This window comes from Grus americana, chromosome 2 (assembly GCF_028858705.1).
Source record: "Grus americana isolate bGruAme1 chromosome 2, bGruAme1.mat, whole genome shotgun sequence".
Classification (NCBI taxonomy): Eukaryota; Metazoa; Chordata; class Aves; order Gruiformes; family Gruidae; genus Grus; species Grus americana.
The window spans coordinates 113,262,810-113,289,258 of NC_072853.1; the positions used below are offsets into that span (position 1 = coordinate 113,262,810).

Consider the following 26,449-nt stretch of genomic DNA (forward strand, 5'->3'; position numbering starts at 1 on the left):
AGCATTTAGTTTTGCAGATAAAGTGATGCTCCACAGTGCAAAAGGGTTTTCTTTCTTCCTTTCTTTCAAGCATTTAACTATTTTTGTATTGAACTGATGTGAAATTACATGAGCTCTGATCATGTGAATAATGCATGAGATTTAAGACAAACACATGAAAGGAGCTTATTTTTCATGTCAAACAATTCTTTATTTTTTATGGTACAAATTAAAAGTGACAGATCTGAAGCTGTTAAGAAATACACAAAGTGCAGCTTTACTGACCATACAGATATTGCTCTAGATTAAGTACAGTTTTTGTCAGTTTTTTTATATTTTTTTTTCATGTTAAGCAACCTGTGCAGATAAATCAGCTTTGGTTTCAAAGTCAGAGTAGTAAGGAGCTTTTAAATATCCAGTTTGGTTTCTTGGTCACAAGTCCACCACATCAACTCCTTTTGTAATTATTTGTATTTTTTAACAACACAATACAGTCCATTTTGTACTGCCATCTTTCCCGCTGCATGCTCCATGCATGGAAAAACAGATCTCTTTGCAGTGCTTCATAAGTGACCCTGGTGACCATTCTGTAGATTATAGCACATAGGACAAAAATAATAATAATAATAGTAATAATAATAATAATTAATATCACTTTTTAACAAATAAACAAATGTGCCCCACATAATCTCAAACTGGAAACAAGCAAATCACATGACAAAAAGCTCATTACAAAATGTTTTCCAAACAGATTTTACAGTCAAACATTGACATGGAAATCAATTTCCTCTCTTATCTTCTTATTAGAATGTTGGTCAATAACTGGGTACAAGTAGAGTGCTGAGGTAAAACACTGAACAGTTTTATTTTTGTATTTCTTTTTTTTTTAAATAGTAACAGTTTAGTATTGCGAGATTGTCAGCAACATTTAGCCATATCTATACAATGTGCATATACCTACATACATTGAGCTTTGGTCCAGCATTGAGAAGACGAGCAAAGGCATTTTACATATTTCTTTTTGGTTATAGCTTGAGTTCTTTGATACGCCTCTACTTGTTCCTTCCTAGCTCCTTTTTGCTTTCTTGTTCTTTTTTCTTTTTTTTTCTTTTTTTTTTTTTCAGTAGTAACGTAAAGAAACTGGAACCATTTGAATGCATTTGATTTCTTCAACTTTCCAAAATAGTTTTTTAGTGAAAAACATAAAAACACAAAATCAGAACAGTAAGTGAACCCTTGCTTCATTATTCAAATAGTAATTTTTTTATATATATATATTTAACAAAATTCAATGATCAATGAACTGGAAAACCATTAAACCTTCACATATGACTGAAGAGACTTTTGTTTCATTTGCTGGTAGCAATCTATCTTTTAGTCACATGCAAAATTAAAAGGTATTCAAATGTAATCAATACATGAAAATTGTTTACAAATGGAAACCAGAAATGTTGCCAGTAACAAAATAAAACAAAATATTTATGGCCCCCCAAAGATGTATGACTCACACATAATTTATCTTCCTAAGAATCTGTTCAGGCACCATTTATGCCTCATAGCAAAAATTTGTTTATAAAAAAATTAATATAAGAAGCATTACAACACTTTATAAATAATTTACAAAACATAATACAAAATTAGAAAACTGTAAAAAAAAAAATCACTGCACATGAATGGTTTTAAGACTGTGGGATGAACATCATTTTTCTTCCAAGCTGGCAATTTATATTTATTTTACCTTTTCACTGTCCTAGTTATATCCTTCCGATATGTACTTTGGAACAGAAAAGAGCTTATATAACTGCTGCCAGCATATTTTTAAACATTTAGTATGTTTCATACACTGTTTAGTTAACTTTTCTTCTTAGGGGATTATTCTTCACAAAATTTAGAGCAGTCCCTGGGAGAATTGGAAATTTAGGTTTTAGGCAAAGAATTGTTGATTGTTTTGTTCCCAGGCTGTTGATGATGGGGGTGGTGGGGGTGGTGTACGGTCTCAAGGGCGGCCGAACAGGTAATCGTGTACGTGGCATTAATGACTGGACAATTAGCAGCGTACTGGAGACACGGGTAGGACTTCAGGAGTGTCCACTTCCAAATATGATCAGTTCTTCCCTGCTTCCCTGTTGGCTTCTGGGTGGTCTCCTGATTGTTATGTAAATTGAATTGTGGCCACAAGTTTAGGGCTGTTTGGTATAGATAACATAGATGTATCTGTGGATATAGGTATCTATGGATAGAGAGGGAAAAAGGAAACCCAGAAGGGCAGATGTGGCTGTGAGGCTCCCTTTACTTCACATACTCAGCTTGGGTAAAGCATCTTTTTTGTCCCTCACCATTTGCCTGTGGTTAGTGAGGTGTTTTTTCCCCTGGCAGATATTTATACATCAGCACTTGGGAAAGAGTCAATAACAATTCTCACTCTCCTCCTCATAAAAGCAATACTGAAAATATCTTTAAACATACCCTGCTGAAACTTAAAGCCTAAAATGCATTTGCCAGACATGACCCCAGCCCGAGTACTGGATCCTCAGTGCTCTCCAACCCTGACCTTTGAGAGTGCTCACATTTAGAGGCAGTTTCTGGCACAGATGATGGTTTCTGAAGCCTCGATACTCCACCAGCCATGCAGTAAATACCCCATTCTACAAGGCAAATCCCATGAAATGGTGAGGGCCCAATTCAAAGCCCAGTGAAATCAACAGAAGTCCCTTTCTTTCACTAAGTTTTGGATATAGTCTTGAGTTCTTGAAAACTCTGTAAAAGAGGTGTTATTTGAAGACTCCAGCACCTCAGGGACCTCCTTCAATGTCCTGGGTAGACCAGCAAAAATCCAGTACAATCACCTGGAGGTCAGTGAATGAAATCAGGAGTTATACCAGCAGAATTTTACACTACCACCTCTACAGTGAGCTGAACCAAATCTCCAATGTTATCTTTCAGAAAGTCCTGATGAAGATGAAGCTTCTACCCTAATAGTGGACTGAACCCCAAAGGCTGGAGCAGAACTCAGCAGAAGATGAAAATCGCAGGTGACCTTCACAGGTCAGCCCATACCCCATCAAGAACCTGCAACACCTTTCTCTCCCTCTGAGCCTTGGTATACCCCTAGGTCCAGTGCCCACAGTATTTTAGAAGATACCTGTCCAATCAAAAAGTAAGCCACAGAGATAAGTTGTCATTAAAGAAAAATCAATTCACCTGAAACATATTGCAGGTGACCCACCTTACTATTCCCAAAGGATATTCAATGGGTTTCCCTATATCCTCATTGCTTAGTCTAGCCAGTGGTCACAGCAAACACCTGCAGAAACACATCCTCCTACTGAAGAGGTCAACAGGGCAAGCATCAATATCGGGATGGCATTAAAAAAAGGCAGAAGGAACAAAGCACTACCATTGAAACAGTCCACAGTGACGTAATGATCAAAACATCCTCATCACTTCTCAGCCTGTCTGTTTGTTTTCATCAGAATCTCAAGAAATTTCTTTGGCTAGCAGACTTTGGAGAGAAATTGCTTCAAACAGAACCATAATATAGATGCAGTACTGAACGAAGTGTGCAGTTTATATTTGTACTACAAAATGAGTTTTGGTAACCTCCCCAGGTTCATGGCCAAAGGACAGAGAAATCCCAAGCTACACAGTTGACAATAAGCGCAATGTTCAGCGTGGGCTGACAGTTCATGAGACATAATCCTAATCCTTCTTTGTCCTCTACTGCATTTCAGCATATCAATATAAGTGTGTTCAGATTTCACTTTTCTTTTTAAAAATCTTTAAACAGTACTGGGTTATGTGGGTTTAGGGAAGGGGGGGCAGGGGGGAGAATGAGCTGGAAGGGGGGAAGCAGCAAAAAAAAAACCCAACCAACAAAACAAAACACCACACAAAAAAAAAAGGGAAACGCAAACCAAGACATACACCCTTAGAAGAGAAATACCAAACCCCACAAATCACACAAAAAAAACCAAAAAAAAAACTTTTGGCACCCAAACACTTGGAGATTGCAAAACTGTTGACTGAAAGGAAAAGAAAGAAAAGGAGGTGACCACTATGGAATGGCTTTAACACCTGTTTGTACACACCTGCGGGGGTGTGAACAAGGATGACAGAAATTAATCCTGTTGTTTTCCTCTTTGCAAAATACAAATGTAAAAATTCGTAACACAATTTTACACTCATAAAAGAGTAGACTAACAATCTAGTTTGCAATGCCATGTTTCTGACTTTGGTTAGTAGTTTTCATAGTGAATCAGCACTTGATACCTGAAAGGCTACAATCACTCCTCCAGGTGGCAGGCTTGTATTCTCTTTTAAACAGATAAAAGTTTTTTTTTATTTTTTTGTTTTGTTTTTCCTTAAAATGTGTTCACATTTTCATAATATACAGAAAAAAAAGTAAGCAGTTATTTGGTTTACTTTAAGTCCATTTAAAAAAACTGGCTTTTTCTTTTTTTTGGGGAACTAATTCTACGACACACACACAAAGTGTTGTGTATTTTTTCATTTAGTTTTTTTAAATAGGAAAACCCACGGACATTTATAAACTGTTCTGTCCTTCTTGTAGTTTTCTCAGTCTTTTACTTACAAGGGTGATGAACAGGTATTTTCACAGAGTTCAAAAGGTTACGTTTCTGTTGGTGCGGGGGTTTTTTTGTGTGTGGTTTTGTTTTGTTTTTAGGAGTTTTCTTCCAGAGAGTCTGTTAAAGGCTCCATAGGAACTGCCGTCGCAGGCTCATGTTGTTTCAAACGCTTAATTGTGTTCTTCAGTGCTTGCCTCTTATTGCAGAACCAAACTCTAACTACTTCCCGGTCATAGTTCAGTTTCTCTGCAATCTCTGTCATTTCTTGCCCAGAGGGGTGCGTGTTCTTCTCAAAGTGGGCATTCAAGATCTCAAGGGCTTGTGGCGTGAATGAGGTACGCCTCTTGCGCTTTTTGGATGGTTCGCTTCCGATAAACTCGGTAAGGTTCTGCATACCTGCTCGATGGCGGGCCTCAGCCTCAGCCATCCACCGCTCAAGCACCGGCTTTATCTTCTGGGCACTTTTAGGGGTGATGTCCAGCTTTTCAAACCTGGCAGGATACAAAAGGCCAGGGTTCAGTTTGGCTGTCAGACTGCTAGCTATAGTGTTCTCTTGGGCTTCCTGTGGTAGGAAAAAGTGGCTTCTCAGGATGGTGTGTCTGAGGGAAAATTGAGAAAGAAGAGTCTTACACTGATGCTCTGCCAGGGTGGGACTTCCTGCCTGCCTGCCTAATTGACTGGCAGAGGTAATTTACAATGGATTATGAAAACTATCAGATAGGTATATCTATAAATATATATATATAGCGCTAGATATTTAAGCTAACACAAAACGAGCACTACAACAAAATTCTAAGTAAGTGCACTAAATAATACAGGTTATGAGTCACGTTTTCGTATTTCTGACAATCTTCAAAACCCTTAAGGCTAAGTCTAATTACAGGAAATGACATCAAAGGCAATTGCTCTTTATCATCTTGTCTTTGTGATTAATCCTTCTGTTTCCCCTCCCATCCCATGTTGTCCAAACACCACAGCTTTAATAATACAAACCAATGGCAGTTACTAGCCTCCGAATATCAGGTTTCCTTTCCTTTCATTTTTCAGCAATTTTCACTGTTTGCAAGTTAACGCTATATCCCTTTTCTGGGTCGGAGAAAGATTCCCATAGCTACAGTGGTGTTCAGCTGAAACAGCTGGACACTTTACAATTATCTTGACTGCCCCCACAATGTGCAAAGACAGACTCATGTTTTCCAGATGAAACCCAGCATAATAGTCTACTAATATGCTGTGGCACCAAGCTGGGTTTATTGTGGGATCTCTGCAAACTGTACCAGAATGATATCATTTCCTGTAAATGAGGTCTTCTATATATCATTTTGCCATCAAAAGTCTTTTGCCAAACCAGATTTTACAAGTATTATAAAACATCTGGAAAAGCAGCCACACAAAGCTTTAATCCTTTCAAAAACAAGCTGAAGAGCTGAGTTCGCATTTCAAGTCTTATAAGTACTTGTTTCTTTCATTTACTGACTTCATCTTCTCTTGCTACACATTAAAAAAAGTCTTAACCCAAGTCCTCTGATGCCACCCATCTGTATTTCCCCACTTTGTCTATGTCCACCCCGCACACTGCGCTATTTAACGTTGCGGAAAGGCAACAGTTACTGCGCGGTGCTGCTGCACTCTCCAGCCTGTCCGGTGCTGAAGCACCGCCACGGCCGCTAATCACGTCGTGCTCTGGAGACGAGACCGACTGAATCAATGCCTTTGTGCAAAGCAACTCGGTGACTGAAGTTGGCAATTTTTAGTGTCTCTATTCAGCATGTGGTGGCTGCAGAAAATATTCCAGCAAGAAACAAAGCATTTCTCACAAACAAAGAATAAGACAAGTAGTAATTTCAGATAATAACACTCCAAAGAATTTGTTACTGATGCCTGGGATCCTAGTGTGGTATTGACTGCAAGGTGTCCTTCCTTGGTGGCAGTGATATTTCAGGCTGAAGTGTATGCTTTGGAACACATTGTCACAAGTTAAGAAAATGCCATTATTTACACATAGAACGTATCAGCAAGGTGGTATATTGCTGATGTGAGCTGCACAGGGCACCAGGAAGCTCTACTTCTGTCTCTGAGTTGGTCATTCAACTTGCTTACCTTATTGTCCTTTCCATTTCCCTGGAGTTCATGCTGAAACTCCTTTCTTACCATGAAAAAAAAGTTGAACCTACTATTTCTGAGGAACAGCATACTGCCACTGAAGTAGCTTGTCTTGGCGCTTAACAAAAAATGCAGAGGCATAGTAGGTTATTATAACCCAAAGTGATATCCATTGGGGGGGGGTGGGGGGGCCATGGCGGGGGGAAGGTGTCAGAGGAAATAAAACCCCTCCATAACCTTGGGTCCCAAGTACTTGGGACCAGCTTCTGCACCCAGTCCTCATGTTCTGAGCAATATGCCCCCCTAAGGAGCCATCTGTAAAAGGTCTCCTCATTCTGGGCTTTTGTTAGCTTCATCTTTATTGGGGTTTTCATGATAATCAGTTAGTGGAGAACCCTTTCTCTTAGTAAAATTCAAACCATCCCCAGTGGTTTTCTCAGGTGTAACTGGAGGAAATGAGGAGACAGCAAACTAGACAAAAGCAAAGGAAACTGCAATTCATCACTTTAAAGTATAGTATGTTAAACAGTAACTTAAGGCTACAACAAATTGGCAATTGCTAAAAATTCTACCTGTTTTAGGCATTCTTTACCAATTGACCACAGGGAAGAAAAAAAATAATAAATTAATCCTTAGCAACAGGGAGCAATAGCATTCATATCATTGGCATTGCTTGTTAGTGTTGATACTGCAGTACATGTTGTTTGGTATAACGATATACAAGTCTTGAAACAAATTTCCCAGCAGTAGTATCCTTGTATAGACTGAATAAAGGTTATTTTCTACAGGGAGGTATCTTATAAGAAAAAACAGTAGGGGAGACCATACAAGTGAGAGGATCCTATGGAGCTTTTTGTATTTAACAACAATCAATGGGTTTTATGGAAAATCATTGAGCAAAATGTGAGCTGCAAGCTCACTACCCCATACTGATGTTATTTATAACCTTAGTCTTAAACTGCAGGAAAAGTACACTTCCGTTCTATGGGGAATACATTAAAAGTATAAAGAGCAGATAAAAAGACAGAGCATTTCATGGATCACCAAGAACAAAATCCACTTAAATGAGCTTAGAGTTGGTTTCTTGGCTTTCACTGATGGAGGAGGACTATAAGGCATTGCCCAAGAGGAAAAAGCTGTTACCTAAGTGTGTTTGTTACCTCATGCATAAACATGGGATTACTGTAACACACATACATGCATATACGCTGTTCGCTTCTAACTAACTCTGTCAAGACTGTATTATAATTTCTTATGATTAGGGCAGATTTCTACTTGTGCTTTGCATACATGGGTTGTCTGTTTGTTTTTTTAGTAAACATTTGGGTGATAAAAGATGAATAGCTGCTGGTTTGCAAGATAGCAGGAAGGATAATTTTCTCCCTTCTGTGTTGCCTAGGTAAATCATCATTAACATCCTATATGTGAAGTGCTAACCACAGCAATACAGGTTTTAACTTAGCAGGGATGCAGCCATGAAATATTTGTTCAGTAACCCTATCTGTAGAAAATGGCACAGTATGAAGAGGGTCAGCTGGTGCTTATCCAGTATCAGCAGGGTCTCCAGCTCATCTACTGAATTAAGTCTCAATGCCAGGAATATTGTTTCCCACTTGTTTAAAAAAGGAGGGGGGAAAAAAAAAGACTGAAGTTACTTTAGGGGTACACAGTAAGAACATTTTATCTGCCAGATACCAACATTATTGGCTAATTTAAGTCCCAGATTAAATAATACATTCTAAAGACATGAGACAAACACAAGCATGCTCTTCGCAATAAGCTGAATAATTATTAAGAACAAAGAGAGAAGAGGAGAGTTTATGATGTAACTTGTTACCTGCAGATGGCAGACTGGCTATAGGCTGGGCCTTCAGTGGCGCTCAGGGCTTGGCCAACTTGAGTCTGTGTCAGGCCAAGGGACAGGCGCCGGATTTTAAAAGCTTTGGCAAATTCTCGGATTTCTTCTAGATTCACCCCATCCACCTCTCCAGTGGCTGTCTGAGGATCTGTTGAAATATTTTTTTAATCATGTCAGTTCTTCACATCACATATGAGTGGGCTAGCCTTACACCAGCTTTCATGGTGAAGACGTTCATGTTCGGTTTTTTTTAATACATATCCCTTTCTCTTCTTCCCCAAACAGAAACAGGCTCACCTTGTCAGGTGTGTTAGGAAGCATGTTCAGAAACCTAAAATGCTAACTAGGCTGGAGTGTTTCCACCTCCAAGCAAGGTGGTGCCTGGGCTCCTCACTGCCATTTGTGCCTTGCAAAATGTCCCCCAGGTTGACAAGTCATGTTCCCATTTCCCCTTCTCATCCCATAGAGAAGGAAGGCTGGTATTAATATATTTATTTGCAGTCTGTGGGGAGGGCTAAATTTACGTACAAACTGCTTGGGTTTTTAATTTGAAATCAAGACTTTCTGCTCTATCTAAAATTAATGCCTAATAAGGAGATTCGCAAACCTTCCTTCCCTTTGGCACAATACCTAACTCAACCTTCCAGCCAAATGTCCAAAATAACCCAGCAAATGAATAAGCCCAAACAAAATTCTGCCTTTAAAAACTCCTTAATTTAAAAATAATCTTTTAAAATATGCCCTTCTGAGAAGCAACCTTTCAAGCTTTTCATTCTGCCTCCCATCAGGGTGATAACCAAGGAGCAGCAACATCAGCCATTAGATTTCAGATGGTAATGCTGCACAATTTTTTACTTTTACATTAGCCCCTCAGAAGATAATGCTTCTGATGCTGTGAGAATAAATCTGTCCTTCCTCTCCATAGCAGCTTACTGACACAGAAGCCTTTGTCCCTGAAAGGGCACATAATAAAGCATGTCTACCACAGGAAAGCTCCTTTGGTGCTGGATAACTCGGTCAATTTAGGACTTATCAAGGGAAATGACACAACAGCTGGAGAATGGAACTTTTTTTTCTCCCCAAGCTACTGATCCCTGGCTAAATGAAAGTGTTTGCCAAGTCAGAGACAGCATGGGACTGGGATGGTGGAAGATTTCAAAGTGTTGTGCAATCCTGCGTGTAGTGAAGCCATTCTCCCAGCGAGATAACTCTATTGTTCTTCACCTCATTCCTCAGGCTTCTTAGGTGAAAAGTTTGCGGCACAATAACCCATCAATTTCTGTAAATGCAAGCAGTTGTCCAAGGACGGTGCTAGACTACATTACTATTCTGAACTCTCTATGAGAGTCCATCCTGCTAGTATTGCTATAGCTAAGGACTTGTCAGCATTACAGTAACAAAGCTTTTGTTTTCAGGGGTTTATAAACCTGATGTAAACTTCTCCTATGATGGAAATGCCTATAAAAATCTTTTAGTCCAATAATAGACAGAGGGAAGAGGTTTTTCTGCTATATAAATTTAGCCTATATTGATTCGCAACTTGAGTGTAAGAAGCACACATAGCAATAGTATTTTAAAAATACACATGTATGCAACCAGGGACCCCATGAATGATGCATGCAGGTAAACATGCACGTAGGCGGAACCTAGTTTTGACAATGCTCCATACAGAGAATTGTCCCTCCTGTTGTCAGCGCTATGCTTGACCTCACCTGTGCACACATGCATGCACTCATTCAGTACAAAGCTAGGGTACGTATTACTTGGTTTTAAGTAGTCGGCGCTATGACGGGCCACTCAGGTTTGTGAAGTAATTGCCTTTAGAGGTGTGACATTTTCCTACTTACCCCATATACAGTCTGTCTAGCATACCAGTTCTGATTTTCAGAGACAGAGAATGGAGCTGGATGCTTATCTGCCCTTTGGGTCTCTGAGGAGCAACTGATAAATGTACAAAATATCATAAATGATAATGGCCTCAAAGATTCCCTTGAGTAAAGTGCACTAAGATGGTGACCTTCCTCACCTCCTTCCTTCCTTCACTTTAAGGCCTCTGACTAAGGCTATTAGGGATGTGACAAAGGACAACCCAGGTATTCCCAGAGAACTTTCAAAGTAGCAAACGCTATGGCAACTCGCACCTGTAAATGTCCCCAACTCCTATTAGGAATAAAAAGGGAGGTAAGAAAGCTAAGGGGTTATTTGCTCGCACATGATTATAGAGAAATTCTGCCAAGTTCTGCTGGATCCTTCTGGTATGGCACACTTGCAACAGTGAGCATCATGGGAAGTCCCTTCCTGCTCGGGGGGCTTGGGCGAGGGAATAATTAGGCTGAGCTCTCCTTGAGACGAGAAAAAAACCCTGTGATGCACTTCAGGAATATGGGAGTAGATTGTAATATATGGCGGAGTATCTGTTGAGAAAGAGGCTCCATTCTTACATAGCATCTTTAGGAGGAGGAAAGTACTAACAGAGGTGGACCAAAACACTGAAGCCTCTTATTCCTGAACTCTAGGGAGAATAGTGTTTGTATCAAATCAGAACTACTTCCACTTCAGATGTGATTCAAAGCCATTTGAAATCCATAGAAGCAGTCCCTTGATTTCCGTCAGCTCCATAAAACTCAAACAGTACTACAAAGACCACTCTATTGACATCATCATATAACAACACTGTTCTGTTTTACTCTATTGCCATTAAAATGCCATCAATACATCATCTTGGACTCTGTGGACTAATACATACGCATACATAAACATATAAAAATAGATAATGGACTTTGTTTTAATAAGTTCAGAGCTCTCGGAACAGTTAAATGTACAGTGCACTTCAAATTTTAGGAAGAGTAGCTTATTGAAGACTGTAAATAACTTAGTGCTTTTTAAATTAAGTGGATATCCTCAAGAAGGCAGCACAGTGCCAACAGGAAAATAAAGAATACCCATCTTATTGAGTGGTTGGGATCTACAGTAACAGCATTTAAAGACTCCCAGTGTACATTATGGCTTGACAAAACAATGGCTGTTGTGTCTATGAAACTACTGGGTGCTGGAGGAAGGTGAGAGAGTTGTCTGGGACCATTTTAGGTTGTATGTGTACATATCCCCTAACAAAAAGGAACTCAGCTAAAATTCCCCCAGATATCCTGGTGGATGGTGAAGGTGGGCAAGCACAGTGGAAGAAATAGAATCCACAGGCTCTCCTTTTGCACTGAGACCCCCTTTTTCCTATTCAACAGAATACTACTCCCACTTTTGAATTCTTCTGAAAATCCTGCATAAGTTTATTGGTGAGTAGAAATTTGCTGTGATTTTTAATAGTCAGGGGAAAGAGTTGCTACAGGGAAATCAGTGCACCCTGAAGGAGAAAGCAAATTTCTGTCGCGCAGAGTTCTACCATGGGAGGGATTACAGGGGATGATTTCCCCAGTCAGACAGGAGGAGAAATAGCTGGCAGAGGAAGTCCAATGGAAAGTAAATTGGATAAGAGAGGCAGGACAAAACATTGTTAATGGAAAATGGACTAGAGCTCAGGGGAAAGAAAGAATAATAATTTGTTTGTGGGAGGCATTTTAATTTTATAGTAACAGATGACAGTAAAATGAATTTAGAAGAAAGAAAGGAACTTCATGGAGACACAAGTCTCAGAGCATGAGGGGAAACCAGTGATTTCCATAAAGAGAACATATGGTGGAAAAGTTAAAGAAATGAGAAGAGGGATGCATCTGAGAAGAGGAAAATTAAATGTAAAAATGCAGGAATAATGATGTAGAATTGAATGAAGAGAAAACAAAGAAGAGAAAAGAGAACAGAGATAGGATGAGACAATATGAAGAAGTCATACAGAAAGGACAGGAAGGGTAGAGATGAATCTTGCAGTCCTTGCTTAGGCAGAGCTTCTTTTTAAATGCCCTTTCTTTGGAAACAACCATCATTTTTTGTCTTTAGAAGAACTAGCACTTGTTGCTGGTGAGGGATGAAAGGGTGATGATGAGATAAAAGGGAGAAGCTATAAAGAACAGATCCGGGGGGGGAAAAAGGGCAGGAAATAAAAATATTAAGGGAAATAAACAAAAAAAGGAAGGAAATTAGGAAACATGTTAAAGAAAAAATTTAAAATCATAAAATATGACTAGAATGAAAAGTAAAAGGAATAAAACCAAGAAACATAGAACACTAAAGTTATTAATGCCTAATTCTGATCCCTTTCTCATAGTACTTTAGTAGTTTCACTGATGTGAGGCAGCCTCTTACAGAGTTACTCTCTTTACAGTAAGTGTGCAGAACCTTGCCCAAAATAATTATTTACTGAAGTTATGTTGCTCTAACCAATTCGATTAACAGAATAAGGTAGCTGAATATGCCTAGTTTTACATGAACTTTACTCTATTTGGCAACAATTTCTGGAATATAGCAAATCTCTACCAAGGTACTCAACTCTGGGGCCTCTGCTCTGAGTTCCCCGCTTGATTTAATTGAGCTTTCTTCTTTTCTGAGCACAAGAGAAGCACCTGAATTATCTTCTCTGTGCCATTCATTATATTAGGTAGGGTACTGACTATTGCTAAATTTGCCTGGCATTTGCAATTATAAGACAAATTTCAGGTCAACTACCTCTGAGAATGAGGCTAATAAAACACATTGCTCTGCCCAGGTTAAAAAAATTGTAATAACCTCTTTTCTTTAAAAAGTTTCAGTTTCCCTACAACTTGAAGCATGGCCTTGATAGGTGTCAGGGAGATTGCTGTTATGTCAATAATGGGCTTCTTGCCACCCAAGTAAAAATCTGACGCCAAAAAGGCCAAGCCGGTGAGCCTCCAAAGTTCATATCTACTCATCAGAGATGTGCTAGACTCTGTGCAGAGTTTTCTTTAAGGTTTGCTCTGTACTGAGGACGCTTGAGCCTAAAGTGAAATAGATGGAGAAGAACCTCGCCTCCTATGGTTGTGGCTCTGGTCTGTTTTGGGCCAGGACAGCAGTAGACAGAGAGACTGACTCGCATCTCTTCTTGATCATTTTGCACAGTCCTCTGATGGCTTCCAGGGAGGGTGGGAGTGGCGTCTGCATGATTTGGATGCAGAGGGGCCAAAAATTAACCTTGGGTCTGAAGAAAAAGGAATGATGGAAGGGAAAAAAACCTCTGAAGACTACTAAGGAGCTATAATTTGAGTTTGGAGTGGAGGGAGAGAGAGCCTAACTGCACAGAGTAGTAATCACTGTGGTGGAGAAAAGAAAAGAAAATGGGGAAAAAGAGTTGGCACTATAGTGATAAAACAAGGTGGAGGAGGACAGAAACCACCTAATAAGAAGGCTAGTAAAAGGGACACAGATACAGTCTGGGGAGAGTGGTGGGGAGCTGGAGGGGAACTGCAATGGGAAGAGCAGTTGAGGAATCATGGACTGCAAGGAAAGGACTGCAGGGAGAAGGCAAGAGGAAAAGAAGCACAGAGGCAAAGGGAGTGCAGATTGTGTGGAGAATGGTGTGAGGAAGTAATGGGACTGGAACAGGACAAGTGGTGGAAGGAGTCAAGCCTGAGAAGAATGAGTAGAAAGTCTATGTTCATTAGTGTATCTCCCCCTCTTCCCCAAACTGATATTCATGTGCCTCATACTCCTTTGCTCTCAGCCAAATCCATGAGCATAGCATGCGTCTTACTCCTTTTAGAGCAGGACCAACAAGATGATAACACAACCTATCAGCTTCTCCATCCACTCAACTGACGGAGGATCTCATATTTCCAACTATGAGTATAAACATTATCTCACCATGATGGACTGACTACTATTCTGCTTTTGTAACAACCCTGAAATTTATTCAAGCAAAAATGAAGCTAAAAGAACACTTAGAAGCTATAAAATGCTGGAGTTAACAGTAGCCCACAATGCAGTGTAGCAGTAGCCCACAATGCAGAGTAGCATAGTCTTTGAGCCCTGGATTACCAATTCTTTTTCCCCAGACCCCTGCCTCATCCAGTGCACAGGATGTATTGTGCTTCATTACAGAAGAACTGATTGATGTATTGCCTTTTTACTTGTTCAGTGTGTGGCCCCAGACCTCTATTAAAGCTCTTCACCAAAGACATAGTTATTCATTTCCTCTTGAGCTATTCTGATTTTTTAGATCTTAATTTATTTTTTGTGTTTCTACAAGATGAGGGTCTTCCCCTTCTCATTCATAGGGAAGTGGACAGATATCAAGGGAAAAAGTGTTTTTGGGTACCCAGTCTCGGTCAAGTAGGAGATGATTTTTTAGACTGTGCCTTTAAATGGTTCTTTATACAGTTCCACAGTGAAAGTGCACTTAAAATTGTAACTGTGAGTACCAGGTTCTTCTGTAAATTAAAGTCCAGAGTCTCAAGCTGGATATTGAGGGAGCACTTGTGAAAAATGTGTTTTAAGTGACTTGTCTGCCATTGCACTGGAATTACATGGCAGACAGAAAGCTTCAGCTCCTCAGCCCTCTACCACCTGAAGCAAGACCATCCTTCACCCTTCTGCAGCTCCCTAGCTCAAATGTTACGCAAACTGGGGAACAGTTTAGTGAATCAGGTAGGGAACGAACCCTGGGACAACAGCCTGCCTGTTGTATTAGTAATTCTGATGCATCCCTAGAACAAGTCCACTGGGAATGCACTGAAAGAAGGATGAGAAAATAATCATGATTGCGTGATTTTAACCACAAGTATATTGTTATCATAAAATACATGTTCTGAGAGGAACTGCATACAGTTGAACAAGCAACTATTTTTCTGGTATCTCCTAACTTTTGATGGGTTTATCTTGTAAACTTAAAAGGGCTTCTTCCATGTTGCTTTTATTGTGTAGTGTGCTTATCCACATGTAGAAATTGACTGGGATAACTATTGTGGGGTAGAGTACCCCTCAATTATTCTAGAATAATACCCCTCAGTTATTAGTAAGACGTCTACAAGGGAGGCTGTTCTGGCCTAGCCGTTTTAAAGTAACTTATTCTGCACTAGCTATTTTAGTCAGTTTTCCCACATAGACAAGGGGTAACTTTACATATTTTAAACATGAAGCCTCTTATTTGTCTTCTTCCTCCAAGCTTGTCTACATGAGAAGATTTACTGACAGAGCAATAGCAGTATATTTATATCACTATAATTATATCTATATATTTTATGTACTTACAGCTACCAATGCGGATATTTTTATTCTAGAATAAAAGTATTCACATTGGGAATTATACCAGCATAATTTTACCACTATAGCTCTGCTAGTAATTTCCCCATGTAAACAATCTCTGAAATAATCTAACCAAGACTTTTTCACATCTTCCTTTGCATGACAGTTTCTCCAAGCCCTTCATGAGCTTGTGTCTGTCCTATATTTTACATTACCAATATGGCGTGAGCTATAGTGTTTGTTTACTTGAAATATGTACATGGAGTATCTTTGAACAAGGTCATCCAGTACGTTCAGATTTTTGCAGATGTGCAAAACTGCTTCTTATGTGTACTTTTAACCTGTTGTTTTTGCTATGTAAAGACCAAATTTAATGCTGATAAGGTAATAGTGAAGACGCTGAACTGTGTGATCTGGAAGAAAGGGCTGTTCAGGAGGTCAGCTGTTACAATCCTAGCATGGAAACTCAGTTATTTCACTGCAGCGTGCTTCTCTCTCCTTTTCCACATTAGTTTTTTCTTGTTTAAATTGTGCAGGCTTCTCCTGGCAAGAAATGTTTCTTGCTCTAGATTTTTGTAGTGCTAGGTTCGTAAAACAGTTTGCTACACGAAGCAAACAAACAGTAACGAACAAACAGGCTACCCAAAAGTAGGAGGATCTATCTGCCCACCAAATTCTGAGCAATGTAATTCATTATATTGACTGATTCAAAAACTTCTCATTTCCAAAGAACATAAACTACATTTTAGTTAAAAGAATTTCCCTCTTAGGCCAATTAACAGCTGCTACCATTTTTATGACTATTTTTAGCATTGATTACAATTTCTCAAGGCATGTTTACCTTAAGCCCCACCCATGACAGCACTTAGCAGTTCCACTCTACTTAGCAATATACAATCTACTATATGAAAAAAAAAAAAGAAAGGAGGGAAAGCAGATCAGCAAACTCAGCAGTGAGGAGGATAAACAGAGGGAGAATTAAGGAGAGCCAGGGAGGAATACTTACTGCTGACTAACTGGCCAACACTCAAAGCTGAAGAGGAGGAGGATGAGGAGGAAGAAGAGGAAGCCTGACGCACTGGGCTTTGAGACATAGATGCTTGACTGTGAGCCAAATGCAGGAGATTGGGTTGTGAGGCTGCTTGTCCCACTTGCGTCTGGGAGGGCTGATGGAGCTATATGTTAAAATGTAAAAAAAGGTATTTAGAAAATGAAGCAGTTAATAGGAAACTTTCAATGCACCATCTCACACATCTACTTCTGGGCAACTAATCCCACAGGAGCATTAAATACCATGGACTTAGTTCAGGTGACAGTGTTTACAGCAGGAGCAATCCGAGCTCCTTTGAATTCTGACTTTCCATTTTTTCTCAGTTTAATCAGATACTTGATCTAACTAGAAGCTAAATACTTGTTTGAAATGGGTGATAAGAGACCTATGACATTCCCAGCAGCATTCTGATTGAATAAATACATGGCCTTACCTGTTTTCTGACTCATGATGTCAGACTTTTATTCCCTATATGGATTCTCATATAAATCAGCATTGTTTCAGAGAGGTTCTTTCATACTGCAGGACCAGGGCCAAGAAGAGTGGGAATGGGGAAAAGAAGGTAAATTGGGGGAAAATCCCTTTCCTACAGAAAGGAATAATTTGTTGTATAACATTAGATCTAGCAAACAAACCAAAATGTTGAAATCTTATTTCTCAATCAATAAATTGTCCTTGCCTAAAACACACAGTGAAACTTCTGAGCCCCATTCACATCAGGACTGTGCCACATAAGACATACCTAAAAAGTCTAGCGAGTATGGCAGATGCAAATGATACACTGTGCTACATGAACCTGGCTTTACAATTATTTCTTTTCACGAATTTTACAACAGTGTAGTCTTTGGCTGTTCACTAGGAAGAAAGGAAAGAACCATTAATCCCTTCTGCCTATAATAAGCTTTCATGTGGGACTGAAAACTACGAACATTCTCTGATACTGATTTTTACATAAAACTCCCAGCAAATTCAAAGGGCAATCTTTTTACAGAATGAAGGTACACAATGGACCTTACAGTTTTAAATTGGCTTCTAGTAGTCCAGTGCAGCCCTTTCAGAGCCTAATAATACAGTAATATAATCCTGATACACTCAGGTGACTGCTACTTATTATACCTTTATTTTATGTTGATTCTTGATATTGATCAAAAAAGATTGCAAAAATGTACTAAAAGGCTTCACTTTTAAGTGATAGCTGTTATCTGCATTCTCAGAAAGGGGGAAAGATAAAGGCCTATTTGGCCTTGCTTGAAGTCAGTAATTTAAATCTATTTCTTGAATTCTAAGGAGTATGAGTTTTTCTCTTTTGATATTTAACTGAATAAATGACTTCAGAAAAGGAGCTGAATTCATTAGCAATACTCAAATTATATATAATATGCTCCCAGAACACATAGAAATGACTGATGCTAAGTAGACAACAAATTGTATGGCATAGTAGATAAAGGTATCTGATCACATTCAAGATGACACTTTTCTGTGGAATACATATGAACAATTTTAATGATATTATTCCTGTTATGGGCCTGTTTAAGATGGAAAAAATTACAACTCCTTTTTCTACCTCCCACATGGAACACAAAATGAAGCAAGAAACTTTGAGTTGCCCTTTAATAATAATGAAAATTATTTATCTGACCAGTTCTAGCCTATTCTGACTTCCCTAGGGATCAATAAACACAAAACATTTTATTATCTCAAGGAGTTTTTTTGGATCCAGCACATTTTTAAAAAGAAAACTGGCACTTTATCAGAGGGATAATAGTTGAGACACTGATTGAAAGGCTTCCAGATTTCAGACTCATGCAAGCACTGGGCATCTTTAAAACAATTTCACTAAGGGCTGGATTTTATCTATAGAGAGCTCCCAACCCAGAATGTCTACTTTTATAACATCTTCTCAAAGGGAAGCAGTCCAGAGTGCAGCTTTCAGAAACAGGCAGGTGTTTGGGTTCTGGGTCTGTTGTTTGAGGGAATCTCTGGCAAAACTGAAGATTTCAGCCTAGGCGAGGGAAGAAAAGTATTGTATTTAGATAAGTTAGATGCTTTCGCACTATCTGGAACAGTCTTAAAAACGTTAGTGCTTATCTGCACCGATGGAGGAGCAAATGTAGTAGCTATCTTTAAAAAGAAATATCTGTAAAATTATAGTCCAGTCAACTAAACTTCAACCTGTGGAAAAGTACTGAAGAAAATAATCAAACAATTTGTAAGCACCCACAAGAAAACAAGGTAGCAACAGACAACATATGGATTGTTAGGAACAAACTGTGTCAAACCAATCTGATCTCCCTCTAAGACAGGGTAATTGGCCTTGTGGACAGGGAAAAAGCAGTAGGTGGTTTGACTTTACAAGTCTCTTGACACTCCCTCGTGTGACATTCTTTATAACTAGGGAAACATAGTTTAGATGAAATTGCTGCAGAATGAATGCAAAAGTAGTTGGAAAACAAAACCAAGAGGATAGATATCTATCTGTTGAAATGGAAGTGTGCATGGATGGTGCTTCCCAGAAGTCTGCACTACTCAATTTTTTCTTAATGACCTGGATGATAGACAAGAGAATACATGCCGATGAAATGCTGGGAGGGACTTTTGATAGGTTGGAATACAGGATTAGGATTCAAAATGATCCTGTCAGTTTGAACATACTACCGGCAACACTGTGGTGTTGCAAAAGTGAAGAAAAGGCAACTGCCATACCAAGCTGTGTGAGCGGGAGTGATGTCTGCAGTGCATGTGAAGAAGATGAAGGGATTGACAGCAGCCCTGTGGAGAAGGACTTGGGGGTACTGGTAGACGAAAAGCTGGACTTGAGCCAGCAATGTGCACTTGCAGCCCAGAAAGCCAACCGTATCCTGGGCTGCATCAAAAGAAGCGTGACCAGCAGGTCAAGGGAGGTGATCCTGCCCCTCTACTCCGCTCTTGTGAGACCCCACCTGGAGTACTGCATCCAGCTCTGGGGTCCCCAGTACAAGAAAGGCAGGGACCTATTGGATTGGGTCCAGAGGACGGCCACGAAGCTGATCACAGGGCTGGAGCACCTCTCCCATGTGGACAGGCTGAGAGAGTTGGGGTTGTTCCGCCTGGAGAAGACTCCAGGGAGACCTTAAAGCAGCCTTCCAGTACCTGAAGGGGGCCTACAGGAAAGCTGGAGAAGGACTGTTTACAAAGGCATGTAGTGATAGGACAAGGGGTAATGGCTTTAAACTAAGAGAGGGTAGATTTAGACTGGATATAAGAAAGAAATTTTTTACGATGAGGGTGCTGAAACACTGGAACAGGTTGCCCATAGAGGTGGTAGATGCCCCATCCCTGGAAACATTCAGGGTCAGGCTGGGCAGGGCTCTGAGCAACCTGATCTAGTTTAAGATGTCCCTGCTCATTGCAGGGGGGGTTGGACTAGATGACCCTTAAAGGTTCCTTCCACTCCAAACCATTCTGTGATTCTATGATTTGACTAAGCACTGGAAAGAACTCTGCAGGGGAGGCACCATGTCCACAGCCAGATGCCCCACTTCAGAAAATCTCTGGACCAACTGGAGGAGAATTAGAGTGGCTGAAGGCCTGGGAGTTACCTGAGGCTTATGAAGACACCTGAAACGAACTGGTCATGTTTAATCTAAAGAAGGGAAGACTGAGTGGGATGATGCCTGCCTCAAATACAGGCAAAGCTAAAGAAAAGAGGAGAGAATGAGTCTGTCTTACATTTTATAGCAGAGAGAATGAGGCACAATAACCTGTAAGATTCAAATTAGATGCTGGGAAAAGCTGTCTAACATGGCAGTGAAGCACTGCCATAAATTGCTGGGGGAACCTGTGGAGTTCCTATGACAGTGCTTAGGAGCAAGTTAGACAAATACTGGAACAGCTACTCTGCCTCAGAACAGCAGAACGAACTAGATAATCTCTTGAACCTTTACCTTCCAGCCTTAATTTTTTATGATTCTATGCTATTTCCCATCAGTATTTCTCAGGGACAAATACATGATCATGTAAGACACAGATGGCAAATCCGACGTTTTCCAGCCATGCTACACATATAGTCCCTGAACGGTTCAACTGCTGAGCATGTAACACAATAAATTTGACGCTTCCAGGAAGCACCAGAATGAGAGGACATTCTGCATTCTCCAGTTGTGCATGCAAAGTGTCCATGCAGCTGCAGCCACTATGTAGCACATGCACAGTATACTGGTTAAGTCTAGGAAATGTTTGATTCTCTGCACATGTATCACTCAATGCATTTGCAAATGTATTTTTGAAATAACCAGGACACCCAGAAGCTTGTCAGACATCTGGAAATCTTTGGACAAATGTAAGAAATTCTCAAAATCTGGCTGGGCAAAAAGGGAGATGGCTAGTGTAGTCTGGATGCCCAGTCACCTTAGGTGTAACAGCAATATAAAAGGGATATTTACAGATTGTTGGTTTCTAATTCACTGCTTGTGAGGGAAAAAGGGAGTAATGGGGTTGGAGAGGCTGAAGAGTCACCTTAAGGCCTGACCAGGGACTGAGGGAGGATTCCTTGTTTAACTCCCTACATAATTTTCAGCACACCCTCTGTTTTACAGACGTGATGGTTAAGCTGTAAATGTCCTGCTTAAAGAACAATGATAGTTATCTATGTCATGAAATTGCATTAAAATACTCTCTCTCTTTTCATCCACTATAATTTCCACTCCTGAAATAGCCTTAAGGAGAGGCGATGACGATTAGATTATGAATTAGATTCTAGATGACAGAATCAATTCAAACTTGCAATAGCTGACTTTTCCCAATTTTGGACACGTACGTATGATATGAATTATATTTATGACTGTTGTGCATTTTCCATCCAAAGACAGAAGGAGGCACAGAAATTACAGAACCATTCTGTGTAGGTGGATATAGTAGACACGCCGAGAATGATGACTGTATGCAACACTGATCAGTATCTCGCAGGAATGTATGTATGCACACTAAAGCTAGAGGAATAAGATGAATATGAGAAGCATAAAGTGCAGCATAACACTTTGTAAGAATAAACTGAAAAACATAAAGGGCCTGATTCTTACTTCTTTTACATCAGTTTTACATACTATTGTCAACAGTGAAGGTAGTATTGATTGATAATTGCAGAGGCAAAGCATGAATTTGGTCTGTAAGGCTAAATTCTGTTCTTAAATTATGTATGTAGGATATTCCTACACCTGGGATGGTTGACTGGAGTCCTGTATTAAGGTCTTCTTACGAGATTAGTTGTTCTCTGCATCCAGAAAGTTACGTGATCATGACAGAGTAACAAGGTATTTTGCATAAGATAAGGAAAGAGAAAGACACTAACTGGAAATAAAGAACAAACTTTTGACAGGGTATTGCCCTGTATCATAACAGTACTGCTACTGGTTTTACAAAGAGTCTGGACAAACAGCAAGGGCAAAATATGGCCCTAATGAAAGGGAGAGGAAAGTAATGTGTTTAAATTGCAGTAAGGGAGGCTAGGGTCAGGCATCAGGAAGACCTTTCTAATGCTAAAGAGAGTAGCCTAGGTTGCCTAGGGATGTCAGGGAACCTCCATCACTGAAGGTTTTTAAGAACAGGTTAGACAAACATCTGTCAAGAATGATATAGGGACAGTTGATCCTGCCTAGGGGGAGGGGATGGACTGCATGACCTCTTCAGGTCCTTTCCAGTCCTATTTTTCTATGATTCAGTGAAAAGGAAATCTAAGAGATGAAGAAACACAACAAATTAGAGAAGACAGAGGTGAAAAAGACAAGTATAACAAAAAGGGCAAAAACCATGAAACTAAGAGGAGTGGCACAAAGAGCAGGAAATACATTTTGAACAATCCCCTTTATGATAGAAATAAAGATTTTCAATTTTTTCTGATGTCAGCTAGTTCTTCCTGGGAAATATGGACATTAGCTCTAGTAAAGACTAAAGTCCATGGAAGGTGCTGAAAAATAAATACCTCGATATAAAAAGACATTCCCAAACACTTTGAAATGCCACAATAATGCCTTGCAGAAGTAGTAGTTTAAGTGTTTCATGCTTCTGTTTTTCTTGTAAATGGAATTCTCTGCTCTGTCTACATTTCCTAAAACGTGCCATACATTTGTTTTTGAGAAAGACTGGTGCTGTGCTGTGGCCACTGCGTGATTTGAAAGCACCATGGCAGAGGAAGTCTGTCTTCAAAGCTTCTCGTACTGCATGACCAGGCATGGGCTTCAAAAACTTTTTCTTGAATCTTCTAGCAAATGCAGAGAGTAAGTTATTGCACATATCCACACACGTCACGCCAAATCACTTTCACAGTCAACTCTGCCAGAATGTTTCCACTGTGGCCCAAATACTGTACCCCATCACTGTAATTTAGTTTACTCAAATAAATTCAAGTAAGTAAATATATGAATCTGAACATGAAAGCTATTTGATGCTTAATAAGTATCTTCTCAGTATAATATAGTATATATAGTATAAAGGCCCTCTATACACATTGCTTAGACTGACAGAATGGTTACATTTGGAAACTAGCATAAAAAAGCTCTTTGGGTTCACACAGGCTGTGCACAACTCAGCTCAAAATGAAGACCACAGCAAAGAAGTGCTGGTGTGCTGTGGACTTAACTGGGGGCAGGACTTTGACAGCATCTACTGAAGTTGTTTCAAAGCCTTTCTGTGGGGTCAGAACTACGTTCAAAGTATACACTGTAACTGAAGGTCTCTGGGCTCCGTAAATGATGTTGAGGGCACAGCTGGTCTCCTGTAGAAGATAAAATTTTATATGCAAATCAGGTGCATCAGTCATCTTTCTGATGATATGATTATATCATCTTTTCTGAAAGATATAATGTCAATATTACAGTAACAGAATTAAATGTGTAGGTAAGTGCATAATTCACAGGTAACAGTAACAGCGAGCAGTGCTTTACTCTCTCTGTGCCTCAGTTCCTTAGAATGACAAAGGTAGCATGGTGATATCTTCCTATTCCCAATGCTGTGGTGCAGTTACATTGACTTTTTTGAGATATCCTATTCCTACAAGTGCAGATGTCACAAAGAAACCTGGTCAGGAAGAAACACAAGTTACAAGTCAAGTGTTCATGCTGTGGCAAGGAAAATCTGATGTAGTCACTTGTACTAGTAAATAGTCTGGTAATCTTGACTTTCAAAAATGTAATTTTATCCATGGATGAAATGGAATTATGCAATGCTGATGGTAAAGAGAAAGAAGTAAGAAAAATTGTCATCCTCATCACTGAAAGTCATATGAAAAGCAAAAGAAAAACAAAGTTAGAATGAGACAACACAGTTTAGTGGCTATATTCAAACACAGAGAAAGAAGAGTGCATTTCTCATAAAACAAGACAGCATCAAAGCAGTAAGAGCATCGCAGAGAGAAAATGATTGAGAGCTGGTTAGATTTTAATGGGAGAGAAAAACAAGAGATGGCATGGAGTTGTGATAATGAGATGGTAGGGTGTATGTGGTAGGTCGAGACTGTAGAAAGAAAACATCTAGGATGAAATTTGGAAAGCAGATATACAAGAATGACCACACGCCCATCCGAGAGCTGTCTATGTCTTTTCAACAGTTTATCTGGAGCATGATAGCCAATGACAAAGCAGATGGGGAACCGAGTACATAAGAAAATGCTGCCTAGTAGCTCATTTTATTGTGTTAGAGTTGGCAGAAGCCCAAAGCTGGTAGTGCTGTAAGACATGATGAAATATGAAAAGTTCTGGCGGGCAGTGTAGATAAAACAAGACTGAGGACAACTGGGACTACAGACCTGATTTAATGAATCTGGTATGTAGAAGGAAAGAGCCAAACAACAGCAAGAAGGGAACCTGATGATGAGGTACGCTGGAGAACACTATAATGTGTAGAAGTTTCTTCTGTGTGCTGTGGGCAAGCAAATAGCTATGAAAACACCAATTATTAGGAAAACTGTTTAAGGAATTCATAAACAAGAATGTCTTTTGAACCCCAGTGATCACTGGCAGTTGGTTTCCTCTTACCTAATTTCACTCAGTTAAGAATTAATTGTCTATCCTAGAATACCTACCCTAGCCCCCTCTCACGTCAATGGAGACAATGGATAGCTTAAGATACCTATTAGAGATTCCACCCATCTAAAAATTGTTCTATTTTGACAGCTTGAGTTGCTCCTTGGACATGCATATGTCTCCTTGTCTATGTCTCTTTGCCTCTATGAGAAATCTACTGAACTAGCATCCACCAGAGACTGAACTGGTGAATCCTCCCCTAAATTTCTTAAGACTCCCGTTCATGGTTCAAGTTCTTCTGTCAGTTGTGTTGGTGCTGACAAGTGTAGTTAAAAATATGAAAGAACACCTTAAAACAAGATTTTCAAATCTGATAGCAAAGGACAATGCTACCAAGTTGTTACAATAAGCTCATCTGTTCTTGGGGGGGGCGGGGGGGGGGAAGTGCATTTAGCCATGCAACCTGGATTTTGACAAAATCCCTCCTGAGAGGCATGGAGAAAGTGCGGAAGTTAAGGTTACAAGGTACTCTTCTATTATGAGATATAAACAAACACCTTTAAAAAAGCAAGAAACATAAAATTAGGGAATAAATCATCCTTTTTCAAGAAAGGAGACTACAAGCAGAGATCAAGGGATTTATACCAAATTTTTTGAATGTTTTAGGAAGCAGCAAGAAAAGATGGTGAGCAACGGTGAAGTTGAATCAGCAGGAGGAACACATGAACTTCTTAAGTTAGTACAGAATACCATGACTAACTTAGAGATCCTGTTTACAGCACGCTGCGGGAGCATTATGACAGATGAAATACAGAGTAGAAAGGTGCAAAGTGATTCAGATTAAAAGGAACCATTTTAGTGACTCACATGGTAACAATCAGGGAAGAAAAGGTGTATCATGGTGGATACATCTGCTTATTGAAAAACTTGCTCAATGAGCAGAGACAGTTAGAAAAAAGCAGGAAGTTAGGCTGTATTGAGATAAAGACAGAAAATAATGCTGAAAATATTATAATGTTATTCTGTAAAACAGTGATGCATCCTCACTGTGATCATGGCATTCAGTTCTGATCACAAAATCTCAAAGAGATTAATGTGGAAATTGAAATGGTTGGGAGATGGGCAGTAAAAATTATTAAAGGCAAAGAAAAACTTGTTTATGAACAGAGATAAAAAGGACATAGACTACAGCAGGAGTGCAAACAGCTGCCTGCTTTAGAAAGCCATTACAATTTCTAGGAGAATTCTCATTGCGTGCATAGATGCTGTTGCTTAGATTAGCAAAATCTTGGAAAACAGTGAAACCACTGAAGCTTTAACTACTCCATGTAATTTCAAGAGGAACAATCCCTACTGTGGGTAGTTTAAACATAAATCAGAAACATCTTTCTTAAAAACAAGAGGAATAGGATTACAATGGAATTGCTCGTGTACATTCAAAGCAATCTATTTACAACACAGAAAAAGAAGCACTGCTTTACACTACACGTAAGTACTCATTTCCATGAGAAGACATGGAGATTTTAGTCTGTCAAGTTTGAAAAAGTTCTATGAATAAATAACACATGTAGTCTACCTAAGTAAAGCTGACTACAAACAATATCTGAGGCATTTAAGTCTTCAGGCAAAAAGGAAGCACTAGCATGCATTACTTAGCAACTGAAACAGGCTACACAGGTTCAATTATTGTGACTCAGCTAACAAGCAGCAGCTTACTATCATTGCTTGCAAT

The 26,449-nt window shown here is 39.5% G+C and overlaps 1 protein-coding gene and 1 long non-coding RNA gene across 2 annotated transcripts in view; one reads left to right on the forward strand and one right to left on the reverse strand.

The window, feature by feature from the left end:
* The window catches only part of LOC129202254 (uncharacterized), a 60,054-nt gene extending 56,975 nt beyond the window's left edge, over positions 1–3,079 (forward strand). Inside the window, exon 4 of the long non-coding RNA XR_008575662.1 lies at positions 2,923–3,079. This is a non-coding gene — a long non-coding RNA (uncharacterized LOC129202254). The remainder of the gene's footprint in view (positions 1–2,922) is intronic.
* POU6F2 (POU class 6 homeobox 2) overlaps positions 3,025–26,449 on the reverse strand; it is a 318,855-nt gene continuing 295,430 nt past the window's right edge. Inside the window, exons 8-10 of the mRNA XM_054814683.1 lie at positions 16,679–16,847; positions 8,506–8,674; positions 3,025–5,164 (exon numbers count right to left, since the gene is read on the reverse strand). Coding sequence (XP_054670658.1) covers positions 4,660–5,164; positions 8,506–8,674; positions 16,679–16,847 — 843 coding nt within the window. The 3' untranslated portion in view covers positions 3,025–4,659. The remainder of the gene's footprint in view (positions 5,165–8,505; positions 8,675–16,678; positions 16,848–26,449) is intronic.